Genomic DNA, 27,658 nt, shown 5'->3' with positions numbered 1-27,658 from the left:
TCTTCCGAAACTCACGTACACCACTGAGTTGGGTTTCTTCGCCCGAAGCCAGTTAAGGCATTCATGTAGTACAGAGGATTCTGCTCCTCTTTGTGCCTTATCTTCACTGTCTTTATAGAATAGACAAGTGGGCCAAATATGCCAAGCCTTCCTTCCAAGAACTCGTCTGTAATAATCGGCTTAATGCGGCTCAAGCTTATAGTAGCTATTGACGATAACCCCGTAGCTCTCCAGCTTTGGTTCCTCAATGGTTTCATAAAAACTTGTCAACTCCGATTCTTCTTTCAAAAATCAAAATTATAAACTATGGTTACGTTTCATAAAAACTTGTCAACTCCGATTCTTCTTTCAAAAATCAAAATTATGAACTATGGTTTCATCACCTAAGGAGCCAAAAATGTGGAATTAACTGTAGCAAGGCAAAGAGGTACACCCCTTTGGCCAAAACTACTACTTCTTCCAATAATGTGACCACTACATTGAATTTTGACATTGATCATGATGAAGATCTCAATCCACCCTACCGTCTAACGTTTTTTTTTTTTTTTTTTTTTTTCAAGTGTACAAATATGCTCATGTTTCTTTTCTTTTTAATCAAAAGCCTCTACTAGACTACGATAGAAGAACTCCTTTCAAATAATTTGGGTAGTTAATCTATTTAGCTGAACGAATGACTTGCTAGACTTGCCAGCAGCTCATATTATTAATCAACATTCCTCCATTATTGACATAGCATGCTGAACTGTGTATATGTACCCCATTTGCCCATAATTAAAAACCTCTCGTTTTCCTATTTTACACGTCATCTTTTTTTGAGTCATGAAAAGGCAATTTAACAGGATTTATAAGACAGCTTTGTTGCGCTAATTGTGCAACGTTGTTACCTCTTTTTTTCTTTTTTTCTTTTTTTGTTACTTGTTTTAACATCAAAGAAACATACATTGTCATTTCCCCTCCCACACTTTTCCCATTTTCAAAGTCTCGTAAATACATTTGACTTTGGGCAACCGCCCCCATTAACTCAAGACGGTCTTTTTAATTTTATCCTGTCCTCTTTTTTTTTTTTTAACTTTTTCTTTTCCATTAAATCGCCCCTTGAATTTTTTAATTTATGAGTTCATACGAAATTTTTAAAAACATTTTAATTTTACCTCAAAATTTAACTTTTGAGTTACTCATATTTCAAACCTAAATTTCTAAATAAATAAATAATCAATGACACTACTATAAAAGATGACAATTTGTGAATTGTAGATCTTGAAAAGTGAATTAAACTTAAGGATTAAAACAATATGAAAATAGTAAAAGACAATAATATTTGTACTATTATTTTTTTTTAAAACTTTGATTTCACTCAAACCTCGTGTTCACGGTAAAAAAATAAAAAAAAATTGCACGTTTTAATGGAACGTGGAGCAAAAATAATAGTGCAGAATGTGGTGGGTGCAAAATGTCGGATAGTAGAAAAAAAAACTGTTATGAAATTTCTTTATATAAAGGAAGAAAGAAAGGACGGGAAGAAAAAATTTTTGGGCTGGAGATTTTGTGCAGGTGTGTGCAGTGAAGAGGAAAGAAAAAAACTTGGTGCGTGTGTGCAGAAGAAAAGTGAAATAATATTAAAAAAAAAAAAAAAAAAAAACAGAAAGAGATACTTAGCGTGCGTGAGGAAAGTGCAGAGAAGTGAAAAAATATATACGTGATATTTTAAATGATTACACATTTTAATATTTTGATTTTTTTTGTACTGATAGTTTTAGTTTTTTGTGTTATTAAATAGATACATTACGTTTAATTTAAATCGAGTCCTATATACATTTTAAAGTATGAGATTGTGATTTACTTCTTAATACTCTCTACGAAGATGAATCTCACATTCTTATATACACTTTAAAGTGTGGGATTGTGATTTACTCCTTAATACTCTCCATGAAGATAAATCTCATATACGTCTTACGGTGTGAGATTTCTTATTTGCAGCTCTTAATAAATTTTTAATGCACTCATAGTGTGTGGTTTCTTATTCTTATCACAATCCTATGATTATCACTAAGACTTGGATTTCTTTTTAGAAACCTATATAAGTTAAATGTGATTTCAAAAAATCAAGATTAAAAGTTTCTCAAATTATTTGTTACGATTGTTTTGAGTGTGATTCGAGTAGAAAACTTATACGAATTACACTTTAAGAATCGGTATATGAAAAATTATGTGTATATAATTTATATAAAAATGTACATATAAATCGCACTGTACCCGTTAAAAAACAATCAAAGAAGGGAAATTAAAAAAAAATGAGAGCAAACAATCACGTACATCTTTTTCTCAATACCTTCACACACACACATATCTGTGGCTTGCATTAAAATGGCTTTGCAAAAAAAAAAAAAAAAAGCTTGCTGTAATGTGCTGTAACTTGTCAAAAGTGCACGAATTTTGCAGAAGCAAGCTATACTTGCTGTAACTTGTTATATGTCTATATATATATACACGTCAATGAGTGAAGCAGAAGGACTTCGATCCTCTTTGAAATTAGAAGATCAAAACAAATCAAATCATAACAAATCTTATCCAAACGGTGGATTTGATTTTGAATTCTAAAATTTAAAAAAAAAAAAAAACATTAGAGAAAACATAATAATCTCAAAATAAATTCAGAATATTAAATACCTAAAAAATTAAAGTGCACAAATTGGGCCCTTTTATGATCCTTAAGCCCAAAAAGATGAGCCCATTGTCTCATGGTGATTAAATATAATTTTCAAATCCCAAATTCAAATAAAAAAAATTTTCAACACCAAATTCAAAAAGGATCCTTTTAATTCCCTATATGGTCATATACCAGGAAATTATCCAAATACAACTTTTAAATCCAAACTTTAAAGTAAAATTCCAAATCGAATTTCAAAAAACATCTTTAAATTCCTCCTATGGTCATATATCGGGGAATTCTTCAAAATCCAAATTCAAATTCAAGAACTACGATTGACTTGATTCCTTATGGGATACGTAGGCAACCTAAAAATTTAGGTGCAGTTTCAAGATCAAATTCGATCATAAATTCCTCCTATGGTCATATATCGGGAAATTCTTCAAAATCTAAATTCAAAGTCAAGAATTACGATTGACTTAATTCCCTATGGGATACGTAGGCAACCTAAAAATTTAGGTGCAGTTTCAAGATCAAATTCAATCCTAAAAGTCCTCATAAAGGACAAAGTCAATACAAAACTAAATCAAATTTCAAAGTGCGTCAATTCCTTATAAGGTCATACACCGAGGAATTATTCTCAAAACCAAATCAAGAACTACAACTGATTTGATTCCCTATGGGATACGTAGGCAACCTAAAAATTTAGGTGCAGTTTCAAGACCAAATTCAATTCTAAAATTCTCAAAGAAGAGAAAATCGATATAAAACCAAATCAAATTTCAAAGTGCGTTAATTTCTCATAAGGTCATACACCGATGAATTATCTAAAATTCTCAAAACCAAATTTCGAACTACAAGTGGCTTAATCCCTTAACGGGGTATGTAGGCAATTCGACAAAATTCACTGAGTTCAGCCGCAATTTTAAATCAAATTCACAGAAAATAGAATTTACTGTTTTAACTGGAATCAAAAGGCCTTCCCTTGTACCAAGGGATTGTAATTAAGAGGTTATTCTTATAATCTTGAATGGGTCGAACTAAAATAATAAACTTCTATTCTAGTTAAATCCTAAAATAGGTGAAATTATGTTGTGTGTGGAATATTATTTTAACATTAATAAATATTTTCACTCAACACCTCCCTCAGTGAAAAAAGAAAAAAATAATAAAAATCAAGCCACAGACACTACCATATATAGGAACCTGAGGTTGAGCGTCATAGAACCAAGGCCGAGGATCATCCATATCTGTGTTTCTCCCACTTTTTTCTATATTTTGTAATTTATTTATTTTTCTTTGATGCTTTTGAAGCTATTCATCAAAGAAGAAAAAGGTTTTGGGAGCGTACTTGGAGGTTAGTTTCTTAGACTACAAGATACACTTTTAATATGATCAAAACAACGAGGTACCTTTGTAATTATAGATTAAAAAAAAAATCAGTGTACTGGAGTGAAAATTCGTATTGATAGATTTGTTGAAAATGTTCTTATTTAATTTTATTGACTTGAAATGAAATTTTTAATTTTAATATAATTTGAATAGGAAAATGTTGGAATGATTAATTGAAGGATAAACATAACAATCAATAACAATTAAATGTCAAATGAAAATAAAAATATAATATCATTTAATGTTAAATATACAACTGATATTAATATTTATATTGGAGATGGTTTTACCCGCATGAAAATTAAAAAGAAACTTGCAATAAAGTAAATGATACATTTCATCATACAAAGACAGAAAGACTCAACGAAAATTTCGTACATAAGATCATACACTTTATTTAGTAGTTGGTATCTTGTAGCCTGAAAATATCAAGCGGATCTACGCAGCTTCAATAATTCTTCAATCAAGGCATTAAAATCAGAGAAAGAAGATCCACCTTTTTCAAAAGCCTTGCTCGCCTTTCCCGCAAGTACCTTAGCTCTGCTTCTCATCTTTTCTGCTTCTTCACCCTCCATAAGCTGATTCAAGGCCTTTTCTAGGGCTTCCCTCCTCACATTGTCCCCCACAAACCTCGCCCATTTTTTAGCACCAACGCCGACTCCGATTCGCAAGATTTGCACCACAAGCTTCTCATTGTAAAATTGATCCGCCATCACCGGCCACGTAACCATTGGCACCCCGGCGCAAATCCCTTCAAGTATCGAGTTCCAACCGCAGTGCGTCACGATTCCTCCGACCGCTTCATGCTCCAAAATCAGCACTTGGGGTGCCCAATTTCTTATTATAAGTCCTCTTCCTTCCACTCTCTTCTCAAATCCTTCAGGTAACCACTCTTCTTTTCGACTACCTTCCGGTCTAGCTTTCCTCACAACCAAAATAAATTGCTTTCCAGAAGCCTCAAGCCCCAACGCAATCTCCATGAGCTGTGCGTCACTGAAATTCACCACACTTCCGAAACATACGTAAACTACGGAATTAGGTTCCTTCGAATCGAGCCAGGTTAGGCATTCATGTTTGTCGGTATTGAAGGATTCGTCTCCTCTCTGTGCTTTGCCTTCTTCGTCCTTATAGAAAAGACAAGTCGGGCCGATATGCCAAGCCTTCCTTCCGAGCACCCTTCTGTAGTGATCCGCATAATCGCGTTCGAGCTCGTAGAAGCTATTGACGATGACACCATAGCTTGCCAGCTCTGATTCTTCAGCTTGATCTTCTCTTTTGGGCACCTGATCCGAATCTTGTTTCATAAAAAACGGAAGTTGGTCCCTCGTGAGTTTGATCTCGTGTGGCAAATTAGGAATCACAAAAGGCTCAGACTCGGAAGATACCTTCTTATGAGGCTGGTACTTGTTCATGCTCATCGAAGCGCACATCGAGAAGAAATTGGTCCCGTCGAATTCAAGCCTCGTAATCCCGAACCTCGCGGCGACTCGAGTAGCCCATGTGAACAAAGAGTCGGCGACGAGGCAGTCGGGACGATGTTCTGCTATGAGCTGCTCGAGAGGGTGTTCGAGGCGGATTGTGGCCGTATGGAAGGTCGCCAACATCTCGTTTGTGGTGGCTAAACGAGCGATCTCACATCCCTTAGGTAATCTAAATTCTTCAGCGGGGAATTTAATGAGGAGAACACGGATTTGCAACCCCAGATTTCTGCTTCTCTCGATGGTTTTTGCGTAAATGGACGCGTTTACTGGTGTTAGAATTATGGTCGTTTTGAAACCTCGAGAAGCGAACAGATTGGCGATGTCTAAGGCTGGTATGGTGCGGCCATGAGCCAAGTATGGGAAGAAGAAAATGTGCAGTTGGCTTGTTTTGGTGGTATTCATGATCTCTCTCTCTCTCTCTCTCTCTCTCTCTTGGCACAGAAAGATGCACGAGAAAGCAGAAATTTTGCTTCTAAAGGGCTTAAATGTGGAACAACTAGCCGAGCTTCTCTTGAATATATAGATAGCCAATGCTACCAATTTTTTTTTTTTTTTTGGAAGGCATGCCACCAAACCATTCGGTTAACACGAACGTGCTAATCTCACGATCTTGACGTGTATTATTAATAAATGTGGACCCACATGTCTCTTTTCTTTTTTTTTTCTTTTTTTTTTTCTAACGGCTATTCTGATGTAGTGGATCCCAATCTTCTCATATATTATTATAAGTTTATAAAAGTCATTTTATTTAATTTTCTATCGATAAAAAGATAAAAGATCTAAAATGGTGGACTGATGAGTTGGTTTTATACCGATTTATTAACCTCTTGTAAATTTAATATTAGCTAGTTTTAAGGTATTTTATTCACAAATATGTCTTCTTATGGGTAAAAAATTAAATAATATGCTAGCTTAAGTCCAAAAAAGCCCACAATTAAAAGCCAAAGTCTTAGCCCACGCCAGAAAAGCCTACAATTAAAAGGTCATTCTCGGTCAATTGAGAAGCCACAATTAAAGGCCCAAATTTCAGCCCAGAAGCCCACACGGAGGACATTATTCCCAGCTTATACGACATTGTGTTTCATCCTTCTTGAGATTACACGCTAAGTCAGGGGCTGCCTTGAGACTATACGGTATTGTGCTTCCTGAGATTACACGCTGGAGTTGGGGGCTACCTTGGAGAAGATAAGAAGTTGCGACTAAAGTGGAAAAAACCCTATCTAACCAAGAGTTTGAAGATGGAAATCAGAGGAAGATCCGGGCAGAGAGAGGGAGTGGCTGAGAGAGAGAGAGATTTGGGGCAGAGAGAATCAGGTTTAAAAGGGAATTCCAGGAACAGGAACGAAGGGTAGTGTTTACTGGGATATTCTAGAGTTATTTTTACTGGGATATACCAGGGGGAGTTTTTCACTGGGATATTCCAGTGGGATTTTTGGCTGGATATTCCAGAGGGTTTTGGCTGGAATTTCAGAGGGAAACAGGGAGCTTTTGGAGATATTCCAGAGGAAAAAAGGAGAGAAAAACAGAGATTAACCCAGGGCTTTTCAAGAGGGATTCGGCCAGAGCTTTTGGAGATTGACCCAGAGGGATTGCTGAGAAGGAAAGGCTGATTCTTAGTGGAAAACGTTCGGCCATTAGGGAGTTACCCTTTGTTCTTCTTTTCTTCTTTCGGATTTTCTATGGTGATGTCTTCCAGACTTCTATTTGTTTTATTTAATTTAGTTATGGTTTAATACTTTTAGTTAGAGATCGATGAATCCGAACCTATGATTTCCGAGTTTCAGTTTGAATGAGTTACAATTTATTATTTTTTCGTGAAGAGTGTATTCTATTGTTCTTAGAGCTTTTCATTGATTTAATTTGGGAATTAATCATAGTGATGTTTCGGATAGAGAAGCTATGTGATAAGAAACATTAAATTGTGAATTGGATCTTGGATGTGAATAATATTCAAGTAAAATATAGAACATGCCATGAGTGGATGAGTAACCGAATAGGGATTTAAGAAAATTCATGTGGTCAGTTTAAATTGTAATCGAGAGGGAGATTTAACCAAAAAAGAATTCCACAAATTCTAAGGCATTTCATATTGAATTAATCTAGAATAGAGCTGAAATAAGGATATTTGAAGTTAAGAATATATGTGATAGTTGATTAGACCCGAAATATGGATAATTAAACATTAGGGCATTCTACCATCTCATGGTTAATAATAATTGAAATTCATTCTTTTGAGCTTATGGACGAATAGGTGTAGGTGAAATCAACTCTCTAACATTTTCTCTCATTGAATTCTTTCTTCAATCTTGCATTTTATATTTTTCTAATCTTTAATCTGTATTTAGTTTTAATTCACATTACTCCAAATTTCACAATCTCGAATAACATAGTCAGTTTAATCACTTTATTTGTTAATTTTATCAATCCTCGTTGGGAAACGATATCTTACTCATCATTTTATTACTTGAACGATTGGTGCACTTACTAGTGTTAATTTAATCGCATCAAGTTTTTGGCGCCGTTGCCGGGGATTGAGTTAGAAATTTACACTTATTGTGATTTAACCCGTTAATTTGAGAACTTTTATTCATTGTTTTTAGTTTTTTTTATTTTTCACGTTTTTCTTCTCTAGTGCATGACACGTGCTAGTGGGGAGACACTTGAAGAATTTGATCCCGAAATTGAGCAAACAACCCATCATTTGAGGAGAATGGCAGCCGCACCTGCTAATGTGATGGAGGACGAAGTCAATGGAGAAGAAAACAGACCATTGAGGGATTATGCCATGCCATCAATGGAAGGAGCCAAATCTAGCATAAGAAAACTGACAATTCAAGCAAATAATTTTGAGATCAAGCCGACCATCATTCAAATGATTCAACACTCGGTACAATTTGGAGGCTTATCACAAGAAGATCCCAATGTCCACTTGGCAAATTTTCTGGAATTTTTTATACTTTTAAGCACAATAGAATGTTGGAAGATGCCATTCATCTGAGGCTTTTTTCATTCTCATTGAAGGATAAAGCAAAAAGTTGGTTAATCTCTTTACCTTCAGGATCCATCACCACATGGGAGCAAATGGCACAAAAATTTCTATGTAAGTACTTTCCACCTGCGAAAACTGCAAAATTGCGAAACGAAATTACTATGTTTTTGCAGGTAGAGAATGAATCACTCTATGAGGCATAGGAACGCTTTAAAGATCTACTGAGAAAGTGTCTCACCACGGGCTGCCAATATGGCTTTAGGTACAAACATTTTATAATGGTTCTACTGCCACAATCCACAATATGATTGATGCAGCTGCAGGTGGAACAATCATGAGAAAAAATGCCTGAACAAGCCTATGAGTTGCTAGATGAAATGGCTGCAAATTCTTACCAATGGCCTACCGAGAGACTCCCTGTAAGGAGGGCTATGGGTTTACATAATGTTGATGCCATCACATCTTTGGCAGCACAATTGGAGGCTCTCAATAAGAAGATGGATGGACTGCAACTCCCAATATCAAATACATGTAATTTTTGTGGAGGCAGCCACCCGAACCATGAATGCCAAACAGGTAACCAAGTCTCATCTAGTTCACTTTCTGAGCAGGCACACTTTGTATCAAATTTCCATAGGCAAAACAACCCATATAGCAACACCTATAATCCGGGATGGAGAAATCACCCGAACTTTGCTTGGAATCAAAATAATATGAAGCAACCACCTCCCGGATTCCCACCTCAAGAGAAGAAATCAAATTTGGAGGATATGATGGCTAAGTTCTTGAGCATGGCTGAAACAATATTTCAGAATCAAGAAGCCTCAATTCGGAATCTAGAAGTTCAAATAGGGCAACTTACAAACCTGGTTTTAGGGCATACACAAGGCTCCCTTCCAAGCAACACCGAAAAGAACCCCAAAGAGCAAGTTAAGGTCATAGCATTAAGGAGTGGGAAACAATTGGATAAGCTAAATACTAAGGTGGCTGAGTCCAGCATACAAGAGGACTCAACCATTAATGAAGAGAAGGAAGTAACAACCACTCAAGAGGAGAGGTCGAATGTGAATAAGAAACCTAAGGGAAAAGGGGTGGTGAATTCAGACTTAACAGCTGAAAAATACATGCCCCCCTTTTCCATACCCACAAAGGCTCAAGCAAAACAAGCTAGATAAGCAATTTTCTAAGTCTTTTAGAAATTTTTAAGAAATTGCAAATTAACATTCCTTTTGCTAAAGCTTTGTCACAGATGCCCAGCTATGCTAAATTCTTGAAGGAAATCTTGTCCAACAAAAGAAAGTTGGAAGAACATGGAACAATCATGTTGACAGAAGAATGCAGCGCCATTCTACAAAATAAGCTCCCACCTAAATTGAAAGATCCAGGGAGTTTTATTATTCCTTGCACTTTAAGAAATTTGTATTTTAATAAAGCTTCATGTGATCTAGGTGCAAGCATTAATCTTATGCCTCATTCAATTTTTACGAAGTTTGGTTTAGGAGAAGTTAAGGCAACCACTGTGTCCTTACAATTGGCAGACCTGTCAATAAAGAGACCACGGGAAATTATTGAAGATGTACTAGTAAAAGTGGATAAATTTATTTTCCCCGTGGATTTTATTGTCCTTGATATGGAGGAAGACCGAGAAGTGCCTCTAATATTGGGATGACCTTTCCTTGCGACGGGAAGAGCAGTGACAAATGTGCAACAAGGAAAACTTATTCTGAGAGTGAATGATAATAAAATTGTATTTGACATGTATAAAATTATGAAACATCCTTCTGACTCGTTGTCATCTTCTTATTTTCAGGTGGATATCTTTGATGATCTTGTTGAGGAGTACCAAAGGGAAGCACTTAAGGATGATCCTCTAGAAAGATACATTGCTATGGAAGGGGATAACACATGTCCAGAGGAAGCCGAAAATCTGGAAAATTTGTTGGAAATAAATCTAAAGAATTCCGAGGACATGAGAGAACAAAAGCCAAAATTAGAACTCAAAGTCCTTCCATCTCATCTCAAATATGCTTATTTAGAACAAGAGGCATTTTCTGTAATTATCTCTTCTTTATTGACAGGTGAAATGGAAGACAAATTGCTGGAAGTTCTAAGAAGACATAAGAAGGCAATAGGTTGGACCATAGCAGACATGAAGGGGATCAATCCATCCATTTGCACACATAAGATCCTCATGGAGGAAAATTTCACGCCCAAGGTTCAACCTCAAAGGCGCCTCAATCCAACAATGCAGGAGGTAGTAAAGAAAGAAGTGGTCAAATTGCTCGACGTAGGTATTATCTATCTTATTTCTGATAGTGCATGGATTAGCCCAGTACAAGTAGTACCAAAGAAAGGTGGGATAACAGTGGTTGAAAATGAGAATAATGAATTAATACCCACTAGAACTGTTACAGGGTGGCATGTGTGTATTTACTATAGAAAATTAAATGATGCACAAGAAAAGATCACTTCCCCTTACCATTTATTAATCAAATGTTGGAGAGATTGGCAGGCTACAGGTATTATTGTTGTTTGGATGGCTATTTCGGATACAATCAAATCCCTATTGCCCTCGAGGACCAAGAGAAAACAACTTTCACATGCCCCTATGGCACATTTACTTACAGAAGAATGCCTTTCGGCCTCTGTAATGCTCCAGCGACATTCCAACGTTGCATGATGGCAATCTTCTCGAACATGAAAAATTTTTTATGGATGACTTTACATTGTTTGGTCTGACATTTGAAGATTGTCTCCATCATTTATCTTTGGTTTTGCAGTGGTGTGAAGAAACGAACCTTGTACTTAACTGGAAAAAAATGCCATTTTATGGTTCAAGAAGGGATCGTTCTAGGGCATAAGATCTCCTCCAAGGGGATTGAAGTTGATAGGGCAAAGGTGGACGTGATCAAGAATCTACCTCCACCTACCACGATTAAAGCTATTAGAAGCTTCCTCGGGCATGCAGGATTTTAAAGGAGATTTATCAAAGATTTCTCAAAAATCTCAAAACCTCTTTCGAATCTCCTCATAAAAGAACATAAATTTGAGTTTTCTAATATGTGCTTGCAAGCATTTCAGGTGTTGAAAGAGAAGCTTGTGACCGCCCCTATTGTAGTACCACCGGATTGGAGCCTTCCTTTCGAAATGATGTGCGATGCGAGTGATACTGCAGTGGGGGCCGTGCTTGGTCAAAGAAAGGACAAGGTTTTTAGGCTATCTATTATGGAAGTCGCTCTCTCATCGGTCCTCAATTGAATTATGCCACAACTGAAAAAGAACTTTTGGCTATAGTATTTGCTTTTGATAAATTTAGATCATATCTAATGGGGTCAAGAGTCATTGTTTACACTGACCATGCAGCTTTGAAGTTTCTTTTAGCTAAGAAGGACGCTAAGCTAAGACTACTAAGATGGATTCTCCTCCTTCAGGAATTCAACTAGGAGATAAAGGACAAGAAGGGGACAGATAATCTAGTGGCTGACCGCCTTTCACGGCTACAAAATACAATTGAGGATGAGAAGGACATAAATGAGGAGTTTCCTGATGAACAAAATTTTTCTATCTCTATTGGTTCTCCTAATTCACATGTTACTAAAATTCCCTGGTTTGCAGACTTTGCTAATTATCTTGTAGGGATTCATTGATAACAACGGTAGGATTTCTAAAGTGGTTTTTGTTGAAATTCAAACTAGCCGAGTATTAGATAAGTGATAGGCTCCTAGAATCGTGGGATAATAGCTAAGGATCTATTGTAAGCTAATCCCTATAAATGTGTAAAGTAGTTCCTAATATCTAGGAGGTCTCTTAGGATAAGATCTTATCTTTTGCCTTTGTATAAATACCCTTCCGGTCCATTCAATTAATGAGAGGAAATTCAGATTATTCCAAACTTCATGGTATCAGAGCCCTAGGTTCTCAAAACCCTAATTTCCTAGCCGTCATCTCTAGCCAACCCTCAACATGGCCGAATCCGACCAAACCTCCGGAGACTCCACATCCTCTGTCTCTCAGAATGTTTCTTCCAATCCCCAGACCACAAATGACCATAATCTTCCCCCCATCACCAGCCACAAACTTAATGGACACAACTATCTTCAATGGTCTCAGACCATGATGATGTTCATTAGTGGACGAAGCCGTGATGACTATATCACCGGTGCCGCTGTCCAACCAGGCACCAGTGATCCTAAATTTAGGACATGGAGAGCAGAAAATAATATGGTCATGTCTTGGCTAATCAGTTCAATGACGACGGAAATAGGTGAGAATTTCCTTCTCTACACGACTGCCAATGAAATCTGGGATGCAGTCCGTGACACCTTCTCTAGCAATGAAAATACTGCTGAACTTTTCCATGTGGAGAGTATCCTCCAGGACCTACGACAAGGAGATCAACCAGTAACCACCTACTTCACCACTTTGACGCGGTATTGGCAGCAGCTGGATTTATTCGAAACTCACGAGTGGAAGTGCTCGGATGACAGCAAATACTTCAAGAAAATAGTAGAGATCAAACGCATCTTCAAATTTCTAATGGGGCTGGACAAATCTCTTGATGAAGTACGCGGACGAATTTTAGGCACCAAACCTATTCCAAGTCTTCGAGAAGTGTTTTTTGAGGTACGTCGGGAGGAAAGCCGCAAGCGAATTATGATGGGACGATCCGATTCAATCCCTGATGGATCAGCCCTTGCGGCAACCCGAGAGAATCAGTCTTCGTTAGAGCCAGCCGCTCTTGCTATTCGCGGGATACCACAGAACTCTCGTCGAGGACGCCCTTGGTGTGACCACTGCAAGAAGCCAGGCCACACGAAAGAAACATGTTGGAAGCTACACGGAAAACCCTCCGATTGGAAGCCAAGTCGTAACTCTGGAGATCGTGACAGCCGTGGAAATATTGCCACAGCAGAATCCGCAAGGTCTCAAAGCCAGGTTCCCTTCACTAAAGACCAACTGGAAACACTGCAACAGCTGATCAACCAGGCACAAATCTCGGCAGAAGGGTCATCACAGGGCACAAGGAATCTCGCACTCCATGTAGCCAAGTCACCGTCACCGTGGATAGTCGACTCAGGAGCCTCCGATCACATGACAGGTGATAGAATGCTATTTACAAGTTATATTCCATGTCAGGACTATCAAACAGTCCGAATAGCCAATGGTACACGTTCACAAGTGGCTGGAACAGGAACCATAAAGCTTTCAAAGACTCTTACCATCAACTCAGTTTTGTTTGTTCCTGACTTAGACTGTAACCTAATCTCTGTGAGCAAATTGACTAATGAACTCAACTGCGAGACTAAGTTTTTTGCTAAATCTTGTGTTTTTCAGGACTTGAGTTCGGGGAAGATGATTGGCAGTGCTGACCTATGTGCAGGCTTGTACCTTCTCAACTCAGCCACCACCTCAGTTTGCTCCCAGGCCAATAAAACAGATGTCAGCCCACAATGTTGGTCTGCCAATAGTCTAGAGTCCATGAGTCACACAAATAAAGATAGTGCAATCTTAATGTGGCACTATAGGTTAGGTCATCCAAATTTCATGTACTTGAAACACTTGTTTCCATCATTATTCATCAATAAAAATCCCAAGTTTCTTCAATGTGATATTTGCCAGTTATCTAAACACACCCGAAGCACTTACTCACCCCGTCCATACAAACCAACTCATCCATTCTCCCTCATCCACGGTGATATTTGGGGGCCAAACAAAATTCCAAATATCACCGGAGCAAGATGGTTTCTACTATTAATAGATGATCATACCCGTATAAGTTGGACATTCCTCATGAAAGACAAGTCAGAAACCAGCCAAATATTCAAAAACTTCCATAAGATGATCCAAACACAATTTCAAACAAACATCCAAATCTTCAAAACAGATAATGCCCGGGATTTCTTCAATTCCATCCTTGGTCCCTACCTCACATCCTATGGCATTGTTCATCAAAGTTTCTGCGTAGATACCCCACAACAAAATGGGGTGGCTGAACGCAAAAATCGACATATCCTAGAGGTGGCCCGATCCCTACTATTTCAATCCAATGTTCCCAAAAAATTCTGGGGTGAAGCAGTCCTCACTGCCACCTATCTCATAAATAGGATGCCCTCACGTATACTCACATTCAAAACCCCATTGGAAACTCTCCTAAAGTGCTACCCAAAATCACATTTGATCACACAAGTTCCCCTCAAAATTTTCGGATGCACTGCATTCATTCATATTCATTCTCATAATCGTAGTAAACTTGATGAAAGAGCACTCAAGTGCATCTTCATGGGGTATTCATCAAACAAAAAGGGATACAAATGTTTTTCACCTACCACAAACAAATTCTATCATACGATGGACATCACCTTCTTTGAAAACAAACCTTACTTCTCCAATTTCGAGCTTCAGGGGGAGATTAGCACACATGAACCACAAAATTGGGACTGGACTTCCCTCATTGACTATGGCTCACTTTCTCCTACTCTCTCTGGCCTACCTGATCCGAACATATCCTCATCAAGTCCAGAAAGCTCTCGGCCAAGTCCACCTCCTCCTCGGCCAAACATGTCTCCTCCACCAAGTCCATCTTCAGCCAATTCAATTCCATATCCCAATCATCTCACTCTTCCTAATGATGCCATAAAAGTATTTATCCGAAGAAAGCACTTGCCTGAACAAGGTCAGCAACATCATGACCCAATCCCGAGTTCAAGAAATTCTGAGACAACACAAGGTAAAGTGGATCTTAGTATGCAAATTGACGGTGAATATACAGAGAAGCCCGCGGAACAACACTCAGACTTAGAGCTGCCCATTGCTCAGAGAAAAGGAGTCCGGTCATGCACTAAGCATCCCATCTGTAATCACCTGACCTATGCAAACCTGTCCCAAAAGTTCAGGGCATTTGTGACAGCTCTCGACAAAATTCAGATCCCAACAACAGTTCAAGAAGCCCTACAAGTCCCGGAATGGCGAGCGGCAACCTTGGAAGAGTACAGTGCACTTGAAAAGAATGGAACATGGAGTCTAACACCTTTACCGCCGGGAAAGCATACGGTTGGATGCAAATGGATTTTTTCAGTCAAACAAAAGGCAGACGGAAGAATAGACAGATTCAAGGCACGATTAGTGGCAAAAGGATTCACACAGTCATACGGAATTGACTATCAGGAGACATTTGCACCTGTAGCCAAATTCAATACAGTACGTGTTCTACTATCTATTGCCGTAAACCAAGATTGGCCACTGCTCCAATTAGATGTGAAAAACGCATTCCTGAATGGAGATCTAGTAGAAGAAGTGTATATGGATATCCCTCCCGGGTTCGAGGATGATCACACAAAGGGTATGCAAGCTCAGAAAGTCACTGTATGGGCTTAAACAATCGCCCCGAGCATGGTTCGACAGATTCACAAAAGTACTAAAACTTGATGGCTACACTCAATCTCAGGCCGACCACACATTGTTCATCAAACACTATACCGGCAACAAGGTAATAATCCTAATCGTGTATGTCGATGACATAGTACTCACAGGGAATCATGAAGAAGAAATACGGAGACTCAAGGCCCTCCTTTCCAAAGAATTTGAAATCAAGGACTTGGGACTCTTAAGATATTTCCTGGGAATGGAGGTAGCAAGATCAAGCAAAGGGATTTTAGTCTCTCAACGCAAGTATGTGCTAGATCTACTACAAGAAACCGGCATGAGTGGATGCCGACCAGCTGAAACCCCCATGGATCCCAACACGAAATTAAAACCTCGGACTGAAGAAAAATCAGTGGATACAGGGCAGTATCAACGCTTGGTAGGAAGACTAATCTACCTCACTCACACACGCCCGGACATAAGCTTTGCCGTAAGCCGTGTTAGTCAATTCCTAAACAATCCATCCGAAGATCATATGGAGGCAGTAACTCGCATTCTCAGGTTCCTTAAAAGGGATCCAGGGAAGGGACTATTATTCCAGAAGACAGCCAATCGGCTCTTAGAAATCTACACAGATGCAGATTGGGCAGGGTCTCCAAGCGACCGAAAGTCCACTTCAGGGTATTGCTCCTACGTCTGGGGAAATTTGGTCACATGGCGCAGCAAGAAGCAGCCAGTGGTAGCCCGCAGCAGTGCCGAGGCAGAGTTTAGGGCTTTAGCCCAGGGCATTTGCGAGGGAATATGGCTAAAACGACTACTGGATGAACTCAAAATTGCCATCTCAGGACCAATCCAGATGATGTGTGATAACCAATCAGCCATAGCAATTGCCAAGAATCCCGTCCACCATGACAGGATGAAACACGTGGAGATTGACAGACACTTCATCAGTGAGAAAATAGAAGGCAATATCATATCACTGAGTCATGTTCCATCACAACATCAAGTTGCAGACATTCTTACAAAGTCCCTCTTCAGGCCCAACTTCACGGAACTGAGCTCTAAGCTAGGTCTAATGAGTATATACCGCCTAGTTTGAGGGGGAGTGTTGAAATTCAAACTAGCCGAGTATTAGATAAGTGATAGGCTCCTAGAATCGTGGGATAATAGCTAAGGATCTATTGTAAGCTCATCCCTATAAATGTGTAAAGTAGTTCCTAATATCTAGGAGGTCTCTTAGGATAAGATCTTATCTTTTGCCTTTGTATAAATACCCTTCCGGTCCATTCAATTAATGAGAGGAAATTCAGATTATTCCAAACTTCAATCCTCAATCTGTCACCACAGTGTTACAAGACACATGAATAGAAAAGTCAAGCTAACGACTATAACTTAGAACTAAATGCTCTATTCTTTTAGTTTTCTATTTTTTTCATGCATTTTATATCCTAGTTTTCTATCTTTCTTCCTTATTGTTTTTGTTAATATTTCTCTCTATTTGTAGATGTAGCAGTACATAAGACAATTGGAGATTTCACAGGGCGTTAAAAGTAGAACTTACGGAGATGTTGATGCTCTAGCATGTCAACATAATCTCGGTCAAAATCAGGGCAGTATCTATCTTCTTTTCCTCCCTTTGTTATCATTTGTTACATTGGGGACAATGTAAATCATAAGTGTGGGGGAGGTTTTTCAGGTTTTTTTCAATTCAGTTTGTGAACTAAAATTGCTGAGAAGGTTTTGATTGGAATGAGTTGTAGTTCTTAGAAATTGGAAAATCATGCCCTGAATATGTGTGCTTGAATCTGGTGTTTGTTTTGTTATGCCTATGATTTGCCTAGGGTAGGTGAATGAATAGTCAGGACCACTTAACTGTGTGCATTTTTTGAGAACCTTATGCTGATTTAGAAACCTTTGTGATCTCACCAATTTCTAGAACTTGTTTGATTACCTCTTAAGGTCATATCCCAGACAACACATTGAATTTAGAGATTATTTAGGCCATTTTTAGACCGTTTAAGCCTTTCAAGCCTACCACGATGCAGTCTACCACTAGTCACACCATTGAGCCATTACAATAATAGGAGTTACATCATGAGCCAAATATTGAGTTCTTTCTAGCCACTTTGATATTACCCCTATATCTCGAAAAAAACCAATGAATACCCTTTCAAGAGATTCATGAAAATAACAATAGCATAGAGAAGGGGAAATCTGAAAAAGAAGAAATTTTTTTTTTGTGAGGCTACTGTCAACGCGAAAAAAAGAAAAAAAAGCAAGATGTGATTAATACACCCCAACCTTACGAGAAGCAAGTGTTGGTTTCCAAATCGAATTTGGATGCGAAAGCGTGGGGATAGCGGATCAAGTATAACAAAATTTTTCATAAAACCTTTGAGATATTCTTTAGATTATATTAATTTATGCACGAATAAATTAATCACATTAATTTATTTATTAAGAACTTAATTACAAATAATACCTGGCGGCCAATTAGGATGATAACTTGAGTTCTTTGACCTCGAACAATCCTTGCTCCAAAGCCTTGTGTTTAGAAAACCAATGTCTTCCACGTCAATTCTTAGAATCCATGAAGACGTGTGTGTGGGCACACCTGAGACACAATGGATTAGAATAAACACTCAAATTTTTACAAACACCATCGCATGCACGATGTGAACTTTTTTGGAGAAAAATATTTTTCCTCTCACTCTATGGAGAATTTCGGCCACCCTTTAAAAATTAGGTCAAAAATTGTGTCTCACAATTTTCTATCATTCTCTTATTTATAAAGTAGAAGTCAAACCTCTAGAAGGAATCTAATCTCTATCTCCAAGATAAACCTTGTTAATTATCTTCTATTTGAATTTGGAACAAAATTTCCTCTTATCGTTTATCCATTATGGCCGGCCATTCATTGGGGATTTTATCCCTGTGTAGGCACCAATATTAGATAGGGAAGGAAGAGAAAATCATCCTTTATCATGCAGTTCAATTTTGATTTAAATTCAAATTCAAATTTAAGTCAAACTTAAATTAATTTGAATTCTAAATTGAACAACTTATCAAATATGTTTAAAATGATAAATTTAAATTATGTTCACAATTCAAATTCAAATTTAAATAATCACATTATTTAAATAATAATTAATTCTCAATTAATTATTTTTGAGTGTTTAATTTTAGAATTCTGTAATTCTAAAATTTCTATTTTGCCCGTTGTGTCTGGTAGAATAACAAGGACGACGTGGGGACTAATGGACCTATAATCCCGAGCTCTAATAAAATTAATAATTAATTAAACACTTTAATTAATTAATTAATTCTATTAATTCCAATAGTGACTCCACTATAAACTTAGAATTGCACTCTTAAAATTATAGACATAAATTACTTCTAAACTGTGAAGTGTCCATTTGATATAGTCATTGCATATAGATCAATCCTCCATAAATAATTCATAATTAGAGCTAGGTAAAATTCATTAACCTCTCTAATTATATCTTCATCCTTGAGTACCATTGATTCTCTAATGGATAGTGATTCATAAAACACATTCATGAACTAGAGCGCTCTTACTAATCCAAGTACCGAATCAACACTCAATAGAATTATTTATCTGCTTTTTTCTCAAGAATGAATGGATTCTATCTCGTATAATAGCCTTCTCGGCTACCTACTTCATCATGTCTCCAAAATATAAGGAATAGGATTCAGGGTCTCAGAATCCGTACCGAGTAAATCGAAAGACACAAATCCATAAATAGGAGTTTGTTAAGAACTCAGGATTAAGATCATTCTATATATGGACATCGGTAGACTCAATTAGAATTTCTATACTTAACGAAAATTATTAGAAATTCATATTCTATCTGTTTCTCTGTTCCACATAATCTCATTATGCGTAATACACTCACTCAATATCTCACTATATTAACAGTGCGGATAACACCGTTCCATTCTAAATGGGAATGACATGTATTAATAATATTTTAATTAAAGATTCTGAACTTTAATTAAATTCATTACGAACATCTCCTTTTGATTATAATCCTTAAACATTATCCTCTCGCATATAGCATTTATATACAATGTTTAAGGTCACATAAATAATCACGAAATTTTCATTTGATATTTATAAAATATTCATAAATATATGCACATAAAATGATGAATAAACTCTTTTATTAAATAAATAATAAACATCCTATCACATCTCATGCTTCTAGGACACCATTCCCAATAGCAAGGACAATGTAAATCATTAAGTTTGGAGGAGTTAGGAAGTGAGAAAAGAATCCGTTCTTCATGAAGAAAATAAAGAGAAAAAGACCCTTCTTGGTGCATTAACTTAATGATTCTCTTGACTTTGCTTAATCCTTATCCTTTTCTTGATAGTCATCACCTAATCCTTACGCTATTACGCTACAAGCCTAATAAAGATCTTTTGATCTGAGTTTGATATGGTTGTCGACATTAGTGGAGAGTGGTAAGAAAAGCAAGCTTATGGAATTCAGGAAATTACTCATATATTCTCCTAAGAGATCAAACAGGGATTCTGGTTTGAATAAGTTGATTAGGATTGCAATGGTTTAAGTGTGAAAGTTTATTTCTTTGAACACTTGAAGGGATCACAGGTAGGGTGAGGCTTGCACCAGGTTTAAAATTCTAGACTTTGCATGGTTTGAGATTTTCTGGAATTATGAGAATTATGCAATCTTTAAGGCTTGCTTGGTACATCTAATTGATTCGATTCTTAGGCAGTTGTTTTGACGCAAGTTTTAGATTTTGTTTTATTTTGTTTCATCTTTTTGCTCGAGGACTAGCAAAATGTTAAGTTTTGAGGAGTTTGATGATTTGGTTTTATACCAATTTATTAAGCTCTTGCAAGTTTAATATTAGCTAGTTTTAAGGTATTTTATTGAAAAAAAGATGTCTTCATAATCTAATTTAGCAGGATGGGTAAAAGATTAAGTAATCTGCCAGCATAGGTCCAGAAAAGCCCACAATTAAAAGCCAAAGTCTCAGCCCACGCCAGAAAAGCCCACAATTAAAATTCAAAGTCTCAACCCACGTGATAAAGGCCCACAATTAAAAGGTCATTCTCGGTCAATTGAGAAGCCACAATTAAAGGCCCAAATTTCAGCCCAGAAGCCCACACAGAGGACATTATTCTCAGCTTATACGACATTGTGTTTCATCCTTCCTGAGATTACATGGTGAGTCAGGGGTTGCCTTGAGATTACACGATATTGTGCTTCCTGAGATTACACGCTGGAGTTGCGGGCTGCCTTGGAGAAGATAAGAAGTTGCGACTAAAGTGGACAAAACCCTATCTAACCAAGAGTTTGAAGATGGAAACCAGAGGAAGATCCGGCCAGAGAGAGGGAGTGGCTGAGAGAAAGAGAGATTTGGGGCAGAGAGAATCATATTTAAAAGAGAATTCCAGGAACGGATGGTGGTGTTTACTAGGATATTCCATAGTTGTTTTTACTGGGATATTCCAGGGGGAGTTTTTCACTGGGATATTCCAATGGGATTTTTGGCTGCATATTCCAGAAGGTTTTGGATGGAATTCCAGAGGGAAACAGAGAGCTTTTGAAGATATTCCAGAGGGAGAAAGGAGAGAAAAACAGAGATTAACCCAGGGCTTTTCAAGAGGGATTCGGCTAGAGCTTTTGGAGATTGACCCAGAGGGATTACTAGGAAGGATAGGCTGATTCTTGGTGGAAAACATTCAGTCATTAGGGAGTTACCCTTTGTTCTTTCTTTTCTTCTTTCAGATTTTATATGGTGATATCTTCCAGACTTCTATTTGTTTTATTTAATTTAGTTATGGTTTAATACTTTTAGTTAGAGATTGATGGATCCGAACCTATAATTTCTGTGTTTCAGTTTGAGTGAGTTGCAATTTATTGTTTTTCCGTGAAGAGTGTATTCTATTATTCTTAGGGCTTTTCATTGATTTAATTTGAGAATTGATCATAGTGATGTTTCGGATAGAGAAGCTATGTGATAGGAAACATTAAATTGTGAATTGAATCTTGGATGTGAATAATATTCAAGCAAAATATAGAACATGCCATGAGTGGATGAGGAGTAACCAAATAGGGTAACCGAATAAGGATTCAAGGAAATTCATGTGGTCAGTTTAAATTGTAACCGAGGGGGAGATTTAACCGAATAAGGATTCCACAAATTCGAATGCATCTCATATTGAATTAATGTAGAATAGACCTGAAATAAGAATATTTGAAGTTAAGAATAGATGTGATAGTCGATTAGTCCCGAAATATGAATAATTAAACATTAGGGACTTCTACCATCTCATGGTTAATAATAATTGAAATTCATTCTTTTGAGCTTATGGACGAATAGGTGTAAGTGAAATCAACTCTCTAACGTTTTCTCTCGTTGAATTCTTTCTTCAATCTTGCATCTTTATATTTTTCTAATCTTTAATCTTTATTTAGTTTTAATTCACATTACTCCAAATTTCACAATCTCAAATAACATAGTCAGTTTAATCACTTTATTTGTGAATTTTATCAATCCTCATTGGGAAACGATATCTGACTCATCATTTTATTACTTGAACGATTGGTGCATTTGCTAGTGTTAATTTAATCGCATTATGGACTATGAGAGAGAGTCTCTCCTTTTGTCTCTCCTCTTTTTTTTTTTTCCTTCTTACACAAACAAGAGATTAACCCTCTGCACTCTCTTCCTCCCTCCTACCAAACATATTGGATGTGTTTGGAAATATACTTGTTTTTGTTTTTCATATTTTTCGAGAAAGAAAAAATAAAAACGGGAGAAAAATGACATTTGACACAATTAAAGATAAAAAATGAAAATGAAAACGATTTTTTAGGTTAGTGTAAAATAGGAGATAAATGAAAATGACTTTTAGTCGTTTTTCTTTTTTTATTTTTGTTTTCTCATCTCTTGAGGAGAGAGATATTAATAGATTTTTTTATACTAAAAATAATATCTTAATAAAATTACTAAATACATTTTCAAAAATAATTTCTGTCTGAGATTAAAAACGTTTTTATTTTTATTTTTATACAAAAAATAAAATCATAAACGCATTCATTAATTTTGTCAGAGCTTTAACACTTCCATTTTACTCAAATGACAAATTTCACAAGGGCAAGAGAGATAATAGAGACTGGGTTGTTCTTTTATAGTGTAATTTGAGTGTAATTTTTTAGTTGAATTTGAGTTATAACTTGAGTTAAAGTTGTAATTTGAATAAAGTTGAGTAAAATTAAATAAAGTTAGAACTTAAAAAACGTGAACTTGAATAAAATTATAACTTGAATTTAAACTTTTTCTGAGTTTTGTGGCAAAAGACTTCAAATTTTCAAGACTTCAAATTTTCAGCCACTTTTCTTGACTTCTGTTTTTGTCTTTTTTACTTGAATTGATGCGCACCCACGTGAAAGAGAATTTTTTGCAAATTTCGAATAGCCATATCCCATATACACTTCTTTTTCCGCGCACCGCAATACGATGAGACATAATCCTCACTTGTGGAGTCCATTTAGGTCCCACTAAATAGAGTCTACATCTTTGTGTTTAGAAATAAATCCCATCAAGACAAAAAAAGTTTTTCTTTTCTCTACCTTTACGTTTGGTTCATGAATTAGAATTATATGATTAAAATTATTTTTTATTTAAATATATTTTTTATGAGAAAAAATATTGTAACGAACTATGAATTATGATTCAAATCATAATTTGAATCCTCCAACTAAACATGTGTGATCTATGGTGGAGAATCTTATTTACACGGTAGAAACTGTGGTTTCAGGGTTATATTAGATTTACACTGTAGAAACTGTTATATTGGTTTTTTTAATAATAGTAAGAACAGTTTTGTACCGTTTAAATATTAAACAACTAGTGGAGCTTGTCTTGAATATATAGATAGCCAATGCTACCAAATGGTTGGTTTTTTTTTTTTTTTTTTTTTTTTTTTTTTTTTTAAAGCATGCTATCTAGCTAATGCTACCAAATGTTTTTTTTTTTTTTTTAAGGCATGCTACCAAACCATTCGGTTAACATGAACGTGCTAATTTCACGATCTTGACCTGTATATATTATTAATAAATGTAGACCCATATGTCTCTTTAATTTTTTTTCTAACTTCTTTTTTTAGAGACGCAATAATGGGCCGCAGCCCGTGGGCTAGTCTAGGTCTCTCCTGACACAGTGACAGGCCAGGCCGACACTGTTCAAGGCACGACCCAGCTCATAAATATTAGTGGACGGGCTGTGCCAACATATATCGGTCTATGAGCCGCGAAAAATCATGGGCCAGGCCAGGTTGGACCGGCCCAGCTCGGCCCATCTAGGCTCATAATATCTTCATGTTTTTTTTAGTAATTTTGTAAACATCTTATATATAATTATCCTAATTGTACTATTTCTTCTTTAGTAAGGTTTTGTCCCACTGAGTTTTTCTTAGAAAGGTTTTTATTTAATGAAGCAATTGTAAATAAAATATTCATTTTCATATTTCCATTGACTATTCAATTATATTTGTTAACTTGTTTAAAAGTTTAAAAATAAAATATAAAAATTAAAAAATTAAAAATTACATGGTTAGATGAGTTGGTCCATCTAAACCCATTATGGGCCAAGATGAGCCTTGAATTATCCTAATTGGTACTATTTTTTTCTTACTAAGGTTTTGTCCCACTGGGTTTTCTTTAGAAAGGTTTTTATTTAATCAGGCAATCGAAAATAAAATATCCCTTTTCATATTTCCAGCCCATTCAAGGCCAATGACACGGCCCATCCTAGCCCACGGCACAGTCTAACCTGGCCCACGTAAAATTAGCCCGTGGTGTGGGCTAGGCTGAGGTCATTCTTGTACGGGCTAGTTCTGCCCTGACCACAAAATTAGTGGCCTGAGCCGGCCCGGCCCACGGCCCGCGTCGGCCTAAGGAGAACGGGTCAGACCGGACCGGTCCGTTCTTGCATCTCTATTTCTGATGTGGTGGAGTAAATAAAGTAGGATTTTAACAGCCTAATCCATAGACTCAACCGTCCAAATCCACTGAAAGAAACTTTACAAAGGGAAATCGGAGAAAACACAACTTTAGTGTTCAATTTTTAAAATATTTAAGCCTTCTTATTACAATAATTAGTGTGGCTAATTATAACTTACACATCAAAATGATAATAAAATAACCACTAAGATAACGACAAACTAATAACAAAAAAAAGTTAAATTACATACCTAAAATAAAAGACAATAAAAATATAAAAATGACTACTAATAACTAAATCTCCTTACATTATTTTCTCAGTCACACTTTTTTTTTAAACCAAATCTCCGTACATTTTTTCCCTCTTTTTCAATGGCACCTTTTTTTTTTTTATTTTGTTTGGAACAAAAGTGGACATTTTACCATATCTGTGGCATCTTTTCGCTTTCGTAATTGAGTTTTGAAGAAGATGATCATTCATTTGTGCTCCTTTACTTCTTCAATTGATGTTGCATGGAAAAGATGATGGCAATATCCGAGTTTATGCATATATATTCAATCACACTGATAGCTTCAATAGTTCACTGAATTTTTCTTTTTTATTTCACCGGTTACTAATCCAGTATACGTATAGTAGGCCTCCTTCACCACTCCACTAGTGGCTCGATGGCAATATCCGAGTTTATGCATATATATCCACACACATTAGTGAATTAAAAACAACAGTTATATAAATCACGGGGAAAAAAATAAGAAAAAAGAAAAATAAAAGAAATAAAGATAAAAGTAGAAAAAAGATATGAAGTAAAAGATAGAGAAAAAAAGATAAAAAAAAAACTTAAGAAAAAATTGGTATAAAATACTTCACAACTGAAGTTGAAATTTATGAAGATTTAAGGATTACAAGCAAAAAATGTTTATGTAAAAACACATTTGAGAATAAATTAATTTAGTAGGCTAATTAAAAAAAGAATATTTTAAATAACTGCAAAAAACGTATTTAACATAGATATATTTAAAAATATATAAAAATCAAACGTTAAACTATGCAATAAAAAAATAAGGGAGGAAAAAGAAGAAAAGAAAAAGAAAAACTAAGAAAAAAGAAAAACATTTAAAAAAATCTAAAAAAGTATTGAAAAATGAATTTGAGACTAAGAAAAGGAGGGACAATGAAACGCCCGCTAAAAACTTATTCTCTATTTTAAGGAGAGTGTATGGTCTCGTTCATTTCACCGATTTGAGTTTAGAATTCTTGTTTTGCTACAGTAAAAAGCTATCAGAAACAGTCACATCTAACTTTTTACTACGGTAAAAAGCTCTCACATAAAGTCGCATCTCAACTCGAATCAGCGAACTAAACGGGCCCTAGATCTATTATCTATTACTATTGTATAAAGGTGAATTCTTTTTATGCACTAAAAGAAAACACATAAAAGAAAGAAAATGTGAAGGAAAGGAATGAAGTTGATTTTCCTTTATAGTGTTTGGTATAATGAGAGGAAAGAAAACATGTACTAGCCTAAATGACTATTTTATCAATTGTTTAATATTTATTTAGATTTTAAAATAGGGACATAAAAGTAAATTTAGCCATCAATGAGTAAATTTTAATTTTTCTTCTAATATTGGAGAGATAAAAAATAGTAGCCCTAGCATAATTTTTTTCCATCCTATTTTCCTTTCTCTCTTCTCTTCCTTCTTACCAAACAACTAACTCTCATTTTTCATCTAATAATCTCTCTACTTCCTTCCTTCCTTCCACTTTTCCATCATACCAAACACAAGGTAAGAGTCCATGAGGGACAAATTGTTTCACCCAATCTTTTTCTATCTCCCCCCGACGTCCAATACAAAATCTCTTGTAAAATTTTTAAGTGAACATATATTTTTCTCTAACTTTTTTTTATTTTTTTTACTACTATTTTCTCTAAGTAACACTGTTAACATACTTTTATGTATGATCTATGATAATATTTTTATCCTTATCTTATTTTACATTTTTATCTTTAGGACGAAACGTTTCACCCTAGAAAGAAAGGGAGAACAAAACATTTCCTCATGTGTTTTTTAACCTTTTTTTTTACTTGCTTCTTCATTGGTCATTTGCACTTCCCTTGATTAGTTGAGACCCTCATTAGTTGAGACCCTCCTCCTCATTTTTTAATCTAAATGTAGTTTTTGCCTCTCTCTTTTGTTTTCCCTCAAATTCTGTTTCATTTCATTTTGGTCCTTTTCCATTTCACTTTGCAGCTCCGCTTTAAATTAGAACGAATAAAGTTTTTATTAATATGTCCCCACTTACTGTTTTAGTTGAAATCCCCCCTTTTATTTTTTATTTTTTTTTTGTCCATCTTCACTTTTTTTCATTTTCTCCTAAAATTATATTTCTTTCGCCTTGGTTCTTCTCTTGGCCATCTTGGTCCATAAAACAACGGTTGATGTTTATTTATTTCTTTTTAAATCAATAATGTTGAACGGTGTTTGTCCAGTTGCATTCAAGAGCACATAAAGGAGGAAAGCAGTCCAAATTATGAGAAAAAAAACATGAAATGTTATACACACGCACACACACGAAACTAATCAATATAAAATTTTAAACACACTAATGCAGTATTATTTGTCAAGCCAAGATCCTTCATTCAAAAAAGTACAGTAATAGTGAGTTACATAATATGACGAGAGTGAATTTTGTTACACGATGGTAGAAGAATCGACCACTCTATCGAACGACAGGCGTCGAGAACTCCCCGCCAAGAATCGGTCGCTGGCGTCGAAGGAGCAG

General features: G+C 36.1%; 2 protein-coding genes across 2 annotated transcripts; one reads left to right on the top strand and one right to left on the bottom strand.

The window, feature by feature from the left end:
* Positions 1–4,288: 4,288 nt before the first annotated feature.
* On the bottom strand, positions 4,289–6,034 carry LOC21410098 (UDP-glucose flavonoid 3-O-glucosyltransferase 7). Its single transcript, XM_010109591.2, has one exon. The coding sequence runs from the start codon at positions 5,920–5,922 to the stop codon at positions 4,468–4,470; it is 1,455 nt and encodes a 484-aa protein (XP_010107893.1). The 5' UTR covers positions 5,923–6,034; the 3' UTR covers positions 4,289–4,467.
* Positions 6,035–8,025: 1,991 nt separating this feature from the next.
* Positions 8,026–17,651, top strand: LOC21411924. The gene is made up of 3 exons (XM_024173186.1): positions 8,026–9,085; positions 10,320–10,800; positions 17,376–17,651. The coding sequence occupies exons 1-3, from the start codon at positions 8,954–8,956 to the stop codon at positions 17,417–17,419; spliced, it is 657 nt and encodes a 218-aa protein (XP_024028954.1). The 5' UTR covers positions 8,026–8,953; the 3' UTR covers positions 17,420–17,651.
* The last annotated feature ends 10,007 nt before the right edge of the window (positions 17,652–27,658 follow it).

Source organism: Morus notabilis, unplaced genomic scaffold, assembly GCF_000414095.1.
Source record: "Morus notabilis unplaced genomic scaffold, ASM41409v2 Scaffold45, whole genome shotgun sequence".
NCBI classification, from domain to species: Eukaryota; Viridiplantae; Streptophyta; class Magnoliopsida; order Rosales; family Moraceae; genus Morus; species Morus notabilis.
This window is presented reverse-complemented; position numbering and strand designations above follow the sequence as displayed.